This window comes from Apium graveolens, chromosome 10 (assembly GCF_009905375.1).
Source record: "Apium graveolens cultivar Ventura chromosome 10, ASM990537v1, whole genome shotgun sequence".
Lineage (NCBI taxonomy): Eukaryota > Viridiplantae > Streptophyta > Magnoliopsida > Apiales > Apiaceae > Apium > Apium graveolens.
In genome coordinates this window covers 183,103,050-183,115,847 of record NC_133656.1, presented here as the reverse complement: position 1 = coordinate 183,115,847, position 12,798 = coordinate 183,103,050, and the positions used below count along the sequence as shown (strand labels likewise).

Sequence of the window (12,798 nt, the reverse complement as noted above, 5' to 3'; positions counted from 1 at the left end):
TCTTCATCGTACATATTTTTAAAAAAAGTATCAATTATCATCAACTTACCAGATTGAATAAGATAATTGATGAATAATTAGAGAATCAATCAGGACCATATTGTGGGCAGTCTTTATCATACAGTTAAAATAGAGTATCAATTAGCATCAATTTACCAGTTTGAATAGTAATCATAACCTATCAAGTTGCATATATCATTTGCAAATGCATTTAAATTTCATGCCTTGAGATAAACATCAAACATACTCTGACACTAAAAATAAAACTTTAGGTTTCCTCTCTATTTGTTCTCTCTAAAAACATCATTGATTGGTACGAACTGATCTAATATGTTATCATTATTTCTTCATCGTGCATGCTGTCATTTTTTGTTAATATTTTGAAGTTTTTAATTCCTCAATTGTTAATGCTTGACACTTTGTTTAATTGACTTGAACAAAAGCTCCAATGGAGTCTGCAGTATTCAATCTTATTGAAGACCTTGATCAATCGACTACCAATTGGAAGATTAAGGCTAGAGTAACTAGGATGTGGACCAGCGTTCGCTCTGAGAATGGATCAGTCAAAAGATATAATGTCATTCTGCTTGATGATGATGTAAGTCTTATGTTGTAAAATTTTATTATGGTATTACGTAAAATCCTACCTTCTTTTGTATACCAAATGTAACATCTTCTTTTGTTTTAGAATAATCACGTCCATGCATTTTCTTATCCCAATATTTGGAATGGATTCAAAACTCCGGTGATTGAAGGAGGCGTTTATGTTTTTGACCAATTTTCTGTGAAAGATGCTGTCGGTAATCTGAAGCATGTACAAACTGAAATCTGCATCAGATTTTCACAATATACTACGGTCACCACTGTTGAAGACGATGGCATGATTCCTGCCTACAAATTCGAATTTCTGGATTTAGGTGATCTTTTTGCTGAGGCCAGCAAATATCAGCCACAACAACAGCCTGAATTTGCTATAGGTGACCTTAATATAATACTGTTTTGGTTCAGATTATTAGTTTTTTAAAATGCGTACCTTAATATTTCACTGCATTTTATCTTTCACTAAATTAAATATATTGTTGTGTTTAATTTAGATGTAATTGGAGTTATTGAGGATTTTGAACCTCTAACGAAACTTGACACAAAATTTGGCATGCGAGACATTGTCAAATTCAGGATTTGTGATTCCAGGTTTGTCGAATGTATTAATATTTATCCTGTAATTATAATTATTTTCTGAGTACATCTCTAATATGGAAGTTGTATATCCTGAAATATATGTTCATTTTTTAATATAGTAATCATCATAAAGTAAGTGTTTGGGGAGATCTTGTTGTGTTGGCCAATAACATTTATACTAAGGAACTCCAGTCTCCAGTAATTGCAATAATAACGAGCACAAAAGTTACAACTTTCATGAGTAAGTTCTCTTTAACTACTTAGTATAAATGACCTTGACATTATACAACAATTTCTTGAACTATATTGCTTTGATTTAGATACTGTGCAGATTGGTACTTTGCCATCTTCAAAATTGTACCTCAACCTAGATGATGAATCTGTGACTGATATGAGGATGAGGTAGTACGATTAAGAATTATATTAATTACATAATTACAGCACGTTTGCATGTTTAATAACAGTTGATAGGAGGCTGAGTTAATAAACATCAATGTTTACCTTTGTAGGTTGAAGGAGGAGGGATATTTGTCAAAGAGAGAAAAATATCTTAAGGCGGCAAAATCTGAATTTGTTCAACCCTTTATGGAACGAATGACATTAAAGGATCTCAATGAAAAGCTGACATATGATGACTTGAAGGTTTTATAACCTTTAGAAAATTTGCACTACACAACCATATTGAATATGATTTATTTTTAAATCTGAACATTTTTCACTTCAAACAGAAAAGGATATACACCACATTCTCAGTTGTTAAGGTGGATGAGGATGTAGCATGGTGGTTTTACAGTTGTAACAAATGTCAACAAGAGGTTGAGCGGCATGACAGGAGATTTTGATGTAATAATTGCCCTCGCATAATTCCGGTTGCTCCTAAAAGGTAGAACAAATTAGAGTTATATTAAAAATTTATTATGTTTTAGTCTGTATTAAAGTCAACTTTCAATAGTTATCACAAAATTCCTTATAAATTTAGGTTTCGTATCATGGTCCTTGCCGAAGATGATACATTTTCATGTAATATTATGCTCATGGACCGAGCTGCTAGAAGGATTGTTGGCACAAGTGCAGCAAAAGCGTATAAAGATTTTGAGAAGGTATAAATTCATTACAACAAAGCAGATCTAATGAAATGTTCTAAATTATTAATTAAAGTGTTTAATAATTATTACATTGTCTCAGGCTCCTGAAGAAGTCCTTCATCAGGTACTTAAAGATTTGGTTGGAAAGGAAGTCACTGTCATTATTCAATTAAACAAAGCAAATGTAACTGAGGATAGTACCATATTTGATGCAAATGACATATTTGACACGACTACGCAGAGTCCCAGTCCATCTGAATCTGCACATATATCAGAATCTTCCTCCATCAATTTTTCCGTTAATGTAAGTTTGGTTTTTATATGTTATAATACTTGAACCATTATAATTTTATAACTTTTAGTCTTCCAACAAATCTTTACAAAGCGTAATTATTTTTGTGTTAGTCTGTCGATCTTGATGCCATTGATCGTACTCCAGGCTCTGCAAAATCAGTTACCAAAAAAATTAAAAAGGTAAGATATATTTATGCATTGTATTTTGTTTTTTTGCATTAAATCACTTACATTTCGTTCATTAATTATCCTCATAAGTTGTAAGATAATTTGTTTTTCTACGTTAAATTTAACGGATTACATATTGGTTTTGGTTCTTGACGTAAGTCTGAGTTACATTACAATTTTGATATAAATTGATTGGTATAAATATATTAATAAGTATCTATATTCTATTAATTTTTTCTGTTATTTTGGTCATATTCTAAGAATTTTTAATTTGATAAAATTTGCAGGAGAAGTAATACAGCAGTTTAGCACTCAATTATTTTGCTTGATGTTATGTACAAAAGCTGGATTGGATTGGTGTTTAGCATTTCTGAATTTCGTTTAAAATAATCATCATTTTCAAGTTGTACATCTTTTATTTGGCATGGATGCAGCATTTGTGTTGGCAATCCAATTTTCTCAGTTTTTAGTTATTAAATTTCCTTATCACATTGAACTCTAAACTTGGTTTGCTGATGTTGAAAGTTTGTTTTTCCTATTTGAATAAATGAAGAATACGTTTTGGTTGTTTTTGTCGTTTATTTCATACTATTGTCAAATTATGTTATTGATATTTAATACAATTCTAATAGGGACACCAAAGTTTAGTAAGCAGTTTTTAGTTATAACTGTTTCAAGTTAGTATTATAGTATAAGTATAACTGTTTTAAGTTAGTTTTTTTCAAGTCACAAATTGGTAGCCATTCCCCAATAATCACATATTTCCATTGTATTTTATATTTATAGAAGTGTGTCATTACATTTGAGATTAGTTAGTCTGTCAACCTTTGATTGAACCCAAAGAAACACGTAAATCATGGAACATGTTGAACGTGTATGGCAATTCCCTGCTCAAGGTTGGATGAAGATAAATGTTCACAGTGAGTTTATTCAGAATGCTCCTGAAGGTCAGAATAGAAATGGCATTGGCGTTGTTGTGAGAGATTCAAATGGCCTTCTTATTCGATTAACATATGGCACCATTCCAGGCCTAACTAATCTTAATAGTGCCTTTTGATAGGAATGCGTAGAGCATTTCAAGACCAGTACGAACGTGTTATCATTGAGACTGATAATATTCAGGCTTACCGTGAATGCAAGTATTATAGAGAGGATGGAATAACACCACATACTAGGAGTACATTCAGATGTATCCTTTCACGTCTTAATGATCCTAACATTCGTTATGAAATTAATTTGGTACATCCGCAGAGGAACTCTGTTACAAGACGTCTGGCATCAATTGGTAGACAAAATCTGTACGATTTGCAGACATTGAACCGGCCTGTTGACAACATTCAAGAATTTCTTAATATGGATTTAGGTCTTGGCCCTCCACAAGCACGATTTCAGGATGTTGAGATTAATGACCCTGAACCTGTTCAAGATGGACAGGTTGTGAATTTCTAAGCATGTTCAATAGTTTGTGATTGTTCCTGTTAAGTATGCATATGTGAATATGTAACAAATGTGTACACTTTGGTTATATATATGAATGCAAATATTTATTGTAATTGTGAAAAATGTTTTTTGTAAAAGATAATGATTTGATGTTACATGCATTGTCCATCACTAAATTTGACCCACATCTATAAAGTTGTATCTTTCTTACTGACACGTTTATCAATTCGAGTCATGATTATGTTGATTTCCACAAGGCAAATATATATTGGAAATTATTTTTATTACTACAAGTCATAATGATGTAGTATTCCTTTCCAATAATCCAAGAAACCCCCATTGTTACTTTACGTTTTTCTAAATTTACATATTTTTAAACAATTACAAAGTAGAGTAGGAAATGAAAAGGTTTTATTCACATTCAATTCAGTTAACTCCAGTATTTGGAATACAGAAAGCATCTTATTTTCTCACAAACTTGCTCAGCTCCAAGTGTGCTATCAATTACATATATAATAGTTGTAGAACGTTTCCTTATTTCTAGACCTTATCACAGTCAGTTAAAATTCTAATTTTCTTCATTGCCCAAAATACTCTCTTCAGTTCATCATGCCAAACTTTAACATTTTCACCGTCAATACTGACATTATGTCTATATTGTTTGGCTTCTTAATACACGATCTTGATAGCTTTCAAATGTTCGGAAAGTTTCTGATGGCCTACTATACCAAATCTAGCCGAATACAAGTTAAGGAGATGTTGCAGAAGCTCAACTGGGATGCTCTATACCAGTACCATAATCATTATCTAGAAGTTCGGCGTGACCAATTCCATGGTTTCATTCTTTTTTCCATTTCTTTGGAAGTTGAGCAAGCTATATTTTATAACTCGGTTCGAATGCTTTTCATGCGCAACAATGTGGATCATAATCTTCAAACTCTCTCTTTTCTCTCCATTAATCATTTCCCATCTTATTTTAGTTATGTGTTTTTTAGAGCAGTTTACATACCATATGAAAGAGATCAGGTTGTTGAAGAAATGTCTCATATTCTTACAATCCTTGATCTTAAATCAAAGTTATTAGACATTGTTCATTTGCTTGAAGATATATATTGGAACAAATCGGATGTAGATAATCTGCTTCCTGTTTCTAAATTTTGTCCAAATGTTATAAATAAAGACCCGATCAACAGGATTGAAGGGAATCCTTTTGGTGAAGAGCTTTGGTATTCACTTTGTGAGTTGACTGTTAAGGAGAAGTACAGTGAAGAAGGTGATTTCTATCATGCACGCTTAACCATGTCACATATCTGGAATTCAAGTTGTGGTCATTGCAAAGTGCAACTACTTTTGTTCAAGATTTTGCTGGGTGATGTTTGTGATTGATGTGTTGCACTTGTATTTAATTTTAGTACAAAATTAAAACCTTTGGTAGTTGAACTTATGTTATTTCTAGCCTTGATAATGAATGCTCTATTGTTGTTCTTTCCTTTTGTTTAAAGTTACATGACAATGATCTGTAGTATATATGTTTTGAACATGGAAATGACATTATTGTGGTATATATTCCAAGATAGATTGTATGACACAATCTTTTATTACAAAAAATAAGAATATGATAAATACAGCAATTATATAAGTAAAGATTTTGTGATGTCACTTCCACAATTAAAATATTGATCAGACTACATAATTTGCCCATTTTGTGGATAACTTGGGATTATGCCATACTAACATAACATTAAAGTTATTTGACGTGGTTAGTTGGAAATCTTCATTAACTAAAAGTATCCCTGATTTGTAGCTAATGATGTACCAAAACAATACCAAACCCATATTAGTGTCTAACAAATTAAGTGTAACTGAACAGATTTAAAATATACAAATGCTGTATTTTTATGCCATGAATTTATGTTATGATTAGGTAAGTACCTTAATTGAAGCATGGAAGAAATCAGTACATATGCCCAATGGCGTGTGTACCCAATAGTTATCTCATAATATTTAAATCCATTAATAGCCAATCATACAAATCCTATTATGTACGCATTGCGTCTACGAATTAAATCAATGCCACAACAATTGGCTAAAGTATGAACATTACATGTCTTGAAACCGAGAGTATAAGTTATAAACATTATAAAAGTAGCATAAATGCAAGCATAGTAATGAGATGTATTCAGACCAATTCCTCTCCATTGCATTATCCCTGAAGTGTTTCGTGGTCATTTTCTGCATCAAGAGAAAGATCATTTCAAGATTTAGATGTGTGTCAAATAATGTAGTCAAACAATCATGTTTTAATCAATTAAAAAGAAGTTATATAAGGTAAGCAATTATTGTCAATTAATATGACCATATTGTATTACAATTTTGTTATTAGTAGAGTTCTCACCAGCCTCTGGGGTCTGATCTTCAAACAACTTTTGCACTCCATCTTTGTCAAAAATGAAAGCATCAAACCGACCAGCTTCCCAGTTTGTGAACACTATAAAATCTCCCATGTTGAGGCTAAGTTTTGCTGGAATTTTATAGAGACCAAAGAATCGCTTCTCATAATCGGAAAAATAACCTGTAAACATTGTATACAAAGGGAAACAGTAGAGAACAACTTCTGGGATATGCTTGCCATATCGTGCCACAAAAGGATGTGGAATATCCTGCAATAGGAGTTAGATCATATTAATCCTATGTTTTTATATTTTGTAAAAAAACACATGTGCATAACATATTACAAGTTAATGAAAAAATAACTTACAACTATGCCATCATAGATTGTTTTCTCAGTAGCTTTAACTAGAATTTTAACTCCAGCTCCAGTAACATTGGCTGATCAAGTGTATAAACAGTATAATAACGATCATGGCTTAAGATCGACTTTCTAATGTGTAACCAAATATTGAAGAGCAGAAGACAGTATTACCTCTCTTTGCCGCATAGAGATTTGGATCTTCAGGCTTGACAGTTTATCTCACATCCAGTCTTATCAAATATGTGACCCCAATAATTTCCTTTAGATTCAAAACAGAGAAGAAGCTTACAAGCACTTCCTTTTGGGTAAACTTGGATGAGTTCCCCAAGTAGAATTAGGCTGCCACTCTTATTATCATAAGTGAAATCTAGCTTCTCGCCATTTGGTAGCATTATGTGTCCAGTAACAGCAAGTTTGCCACCATATTGATTAACAATAGTGGCTGGTAATTTCTACAACCATAAATAAAGAGCCTTTCAATAATTCAATTAACAAGCACGATCACATATTCACACAAAATATAAAGTTATTTACCAATTCAAGCATAGTTGGATCAAACGGAACTATGAATGATGGAATCTTCACAGGGTCAGAGGTAGTATGCTGCGTTTGAATAATAAAAATAGTTACTATTAGCAACTACGTAAATAGTATAATATTCCAATTAGTAAAACATGTTGAGTTCAACAAAAATCAGTGTAATGAATGGCCAAGTCCAGGAAGTCATGGGGGATACGATTAGAAATCAAAAAACCAGACTCAACATTGTTTAATGATTGTCCCGGGATATAACAGATTTAGACAAAAATCACAACATACCCTTCCAGACAAAACGGATTGTGACTATCAACCAGGTACTTAAAACATTTACAAGGTTTTTTTGCACCATGTAAGTCAATATACAGATGGCAATACCTTTTCATTGCAACATAAAGGATTAGAAATCAATATACCTATGTGCAATATGCTACTGACTTTCCCAACACACAACCAACTATCCCAAGATCACAACATACACTTCGACCCAGAACGGTTTGATTGTATAAACCCCATACTTAAACACTTTACAATGATTTTGCAACATATAAGTCAACATATAATATAACAATACTGTATACAAAAATACCCAATATGAATCAATACATAATCTTTTCATCAGATTACAATGACAAATCTATTTAATGTTAATAACTAATTTCATAGCACCATGAATGTAGACTATTCAGAATGCTTATATGTAAACAGAGATGAGCAAGATTGATCAAATCAAATTCAATTAACATAAAACGGAGATTTATCTACATTCATCACATTACTAATTGAATGACAGAGTATACATACCTCCATGAGTTGAGTAGAATGATGAAAATCAAAAGTCCCTTGACGATTGTTTGTGCCGAGTTTGGAGTTTTGTTCGGTGTTAGTTTTGATGAGAATGGTCTTTTGCATGCAGGGGTTTATTTTGATCAAGTGAACAAAAGTCAATCAACACGGTTCTCTATGTGTAATTATAATAACTGCTTATTTAATGGAAAAGATGTAATAAAATTTACATGTTAGGTACATAATTATGAATATTAAGTAAGATTACATATTTTAAGTATGCATTCAAATTACGTATTTGAAAAAATATTATAATTTTACAAACTTACAATCGAGAAGAATATTAAGTTATCTTATATTTCCAATATTAAAATTTAAGTTAGAAAACATTATGCCGCAGTTTTAACAGAATTGTACTATAGAATAATTTTTAATAATTTTCAAGAAGTTTATTTGTCTGAATATGCCCTAAATACGGATTATAAAATTACTATTTATATTATTAAAATACACAGCACTAATAAATTTTGATTTTAATAGATTATGTGTCATATTTTTTATACATGTTCTCTCATATCTTCATGTATGAGCATTCAATAGTTTAAAAAAAGTATTTGGTATGTTTTGTAAATCTTTGGAGGTGTATTATATATGTTATTGTAATAAGATGTTTTGTAATTGTAATTTGAATTAAAATAATAATAGGCTTATAGACTTATTATATTTATGTCTAAAGTTATTACGTAGAAAGTAATTCGAACAATCGTTATCAAATGTCTATTAAATATTAAACATCTCAACTACAGAATATAATAAATATATTTATTATTGATTGTATTGTATTAATTTTTTAACCCTATGGTAAAAGCTTAAAATTAATACAAAAACATTTATTTTTGAAACATTAAGACTTATTCGAGCTAATTTATTTTAAAATATTTTCTTATGAACGTTTAGTTTTGTATTTTACGCCATAATATCATCAGAGGGGAAAATTTCTAATAACCGTTGTATTTAATAGATTATGTGTTATTTTCAAATCCATGTTTAGTCATCTTCCCATGAAAAATTTGCAATACATATTCCATTTGTTGTTCCAATTTTTTTTCACATTCATACAATTTGGAAGAGAATTCAATATAACATAAACTATTGCAATACCATATTTGATGAGAATAAATGTTTGCATTGATCAAGATAATATCATCACACTTATTCCAACCGGAACGAGATAATTAATTTCAAATTATATTCTTTTGAGGTTTTAAAATTGCTTATGTAGGAAATGATTACTGTAAGTACAATTTGTTTAAATAGATTAACAAATAGTTTTTCATAATTAATGTACCAATCCAGTTTAGGTGTGGGAAAATGATAACACCCATGAAATAATTGATGTACAAACTTACATTTGAGAAGAATATTTGTTATTTTTTTCAAATAAAAAAAATTAATTTGTAAAACATTATGCCAAAGTTTGAACAGAATAATACTACAAATTATTTTTCCTATATTTCAAATAGTTTATTTGTCTGAATATGTCGTTCGCTGGATTATAAATTTTACTATTTATCTAAGATAATTAATTTATAAATAGTTTTGCATGAGGTTTTATATTAGCCAATTCACGCTAATATATCATCAAAATACACAAAACTAATAACGATTGATTTTAATAGATTGTGTGTCATGTTTTTATACATGTTCTCTCATATCTCCATGTAAAATTTGTAATAGTTTTCAAAATACATTTGGTATCTGATAAGATTTTTTGGACCTGTACTAAATATCTTTTTGCAATAAGATGCTTTGTAATTGTAGTTGGAATAAAAATAATAGTAGACTTATAGAGAAAATAGATTTTTCAGAAAAGTTTTGACGAACAAAGTAATTCGAACAATTGTTATCAAATGTTGGGTAAATATTAAATATCTCAACTACAGATAAGAATAAATGTCTTTATTATTTATTATAGTGTATTATTTTTTAACCGCATGCTACAGTCTTAAAAAAATATATGGCATTTTCAAACATTATGACTTATTTCTACTAATTTTTTTAAAATTTAGTTCTTATGAACTTTTATATTTATATTTTACGCCATAATATCATCACAATTAAAATTAATAATACCCATAGTTCGTCATAATTAACGTACGAATCGAGTTTTTATGTACGAATATGATATTTCCCATAAAATAATTTACGTGAATATTGTATAAGACAATTTAACCTAAATTTAAGGTCATGTTGATATCACGTTAACTTACTAAAATTATTTGCAGAATATTGCATTTGTAATGGAGAAGTAAAATCCTAACAAACTCTTATCTAAAGATCACACCAACTATGTTAACATCAATCATGTACCTAAATCCATGGCTGACGTACTAATCCTTATATATATATATATATATAGTTTTCATGTGTTATATGAATACCATAAAGTAATAACCCTTTAAGAAAAATTTGTTGTTAGTTAACCTTTTTTGATTGCTGCCATGGAAGACAACCTTGCATTGGTTAATAGCACTAGGACTGTTTGGAGGGTTCATGTACGTATTACTAGGATGTGGCCTTCATTTTCTCGCACTCAACAATTCCGCGGTGTTAATCTAATTGTGCTTGATTCAGAGGTAATGTCTTGCGCTTTGTGTAGTAGTAATATATGATTATTGTTTGTATAGAAGAGTTTCCAATGAGCTTTTGTTATGCAGGAATGTCATGTCTTTGCATTTGTAAATCGTGTGATTTGGCATGATGTTAGCAATATCATACTTAAAGGAAACATATATGATATTCACAATTTTGTAGTAATGGAGCCTGCAGGACTTATGAGGCATGTATCTACTGATAAGATAATTGTTTTTTCACATGATACCATTGTCCATCCTATTCCGTTTGAAGTAAATACCATTCCAAGGCACAAGTTTGAGCTTAAAACCATTCCTGAGATTTCTGATCTTGCAATGTCACTCTCTCAACATGTGCCTGCTGTACATGCTATAGGTATTTTTGAATATTATCACATATTTCTTTTTAATTGAATTCATGATTGAAAAAAGCTAAATAGTAACTATTTTGTAGATATTGTTGGCATGCCTCGGAATATTGATCCAATAAAGCAAGTTTATACACGATTTGGTGAGAAAAAGTTTCTTCGATTTGAGTTATTTGATGGCAGGTAAGACCATCATTTCAGTAATAAATGTAGTGTCGATCAGTGTTGAACAATGTTTATCTGATAGTCTCATTATCTTTCTTTCCATTTCAGCAACGTGGTTAAGATTTTTACTTGGGATGAATTTACTGTTGATGTAGCAAATGCACTTCAGGGATATGTTGGGTATCCTCCAATTATTATCTTGTCAACCATGAGGCCACTAATCCACAATGGTTCCATCCCCTGCTAATCTACATATCTTTACTACAAAATATAATAGTTTTTCATGGTGTCAACTAAAGCTTATCGCTGAATTGCTTCTAACAGGTTCACTGCAGATAAGAAGTTCATCATGTTCGCGGATTTATTTCAATATTAATCATCCTGCTATTGAAGTGTTGAGGCAAAGGTATCAATACTCTTTCAGAGATGTCAATTATTACTATATATGCGACATAAACATTAATTTGAGAGGTATAAACTCTAATGAACATTCCTTGCACTATTGTGTTTACAGGATACTTACTGGATTGGTCTAAATAAATGACTATTCGCCTGAAGTTTTACATATAGCATTGCAATGTTTTAATTTTTGCTATTTTGCATTATAAAAGCTTAATATGAATTTAAAGAGGATTGTTTTGAAACTTAAGTATTTAGCCAATCTTTGTTTTTCTGAATATTGAGTTTTATGGATGTTTTATTCAATCTGTTATATATCACTGCCAACTTTAATGTTTTCTTATGACATGTTACAAATCTGTAAACCATCCATGTTGTTATGTAGCCATGATTTAAGTGGAAATCCAATAAAGCAATGATCTTACCATGAAACAATATGTAATTCAACAATGATATCATTTGATTATAGATAACAACAATGTTCACTTTGATCCAATAATATTACAAACACTGTTTCCAGAATAACAACTTTGTTACTAATTTATACTAAACGTGATCACAGAATAACATACTAAAATTCTTCTAATAATCAAATAAGTTTTATCATATATTGCGACTATAATCATCCATTAATATGCGAATTTTACCAATTGACTCAATCAACTTATCAGCCTGAGCATTGAAATTAGCAAGATGTTCCTTCCACCCGTCGTCAAACTTTTGAAAGGCACTCATCATTTCTGCAGCAGTTAATTTCAAGGTTATCTCATGCCCACGCAGAGATGAAGACGTATCACTTAGGAATTTTGGTTGATTTTTCATATATGATGTTGGTATTTCTTCATTGCTTTGGGATGATTCTCCACGCTTTTTTCTTGATCCATTCTGCAAAATATCTTCTATGTTGCTGTAAAGGAGAGATGTAAAATTAATAAAGACAGTTACCAAGCATTGGTAAAACATTAAAAGATATAAACATATACACAATACTT

The 12,798-nt window shown here is 30.6% G+C and overlaps 2 protein-coding genes across 2 annotated transcripts; both read left to right on the top strand.

Moving 5' to 3' along the window:
• Positions 1 to 448: 448 nt before the first annotated feature.
• LOC141691414 (replication protein A 70 kDa DNA-binding subunit C-like) lies at positions 449 to 3,022 on the top strand. The gene is made up of 11 exons (XM_074496155.1): positions 449 to 598; positions 689 to 977; positions 1,095 to 1,191; positions 1,299 to 1,377; positions 1,511 to 1,581; positions 1,689 to 1,821; positions 1,908 to 2,002; positions 2,159 to 2,279; positions 2,365 to 2,568; positions 2,670 to 2,738; positions 3,014 to 3,022. Exons 1-11 carry the CDS (start codon positions 449 to 451, stop codon positions 3,020 to 3,022), a joined length of 1,317 nt encoding a protein of 438 aa, XP_074352256.1.
• A 7,720-nt stretch (positions 3,023 to 10,742) lies between these two features.
• On the top strand, positions 10,743 to 11,943 carry LOC141691413 (uncharacterized). Its single transcript, XM_074496154.1, has 6 exons — positions 10,743 to 10,877; positions 10,959 to 11,250; positions 11,329 to 11,425; positions 11,516 to 11,637; positions 11,732 to 11,813; positions 11,922 to 11,943. Exons 1-6 carry the CDS (start codon positions 10,743 to 10,745, stop codon positions 11,941 to 11,943), a joined length of 750 nt encoding a protein of 249 aa, XP_074352255.1.
• Positions 11,944 to 12,798: the final 855 nt, after the last annotated feature.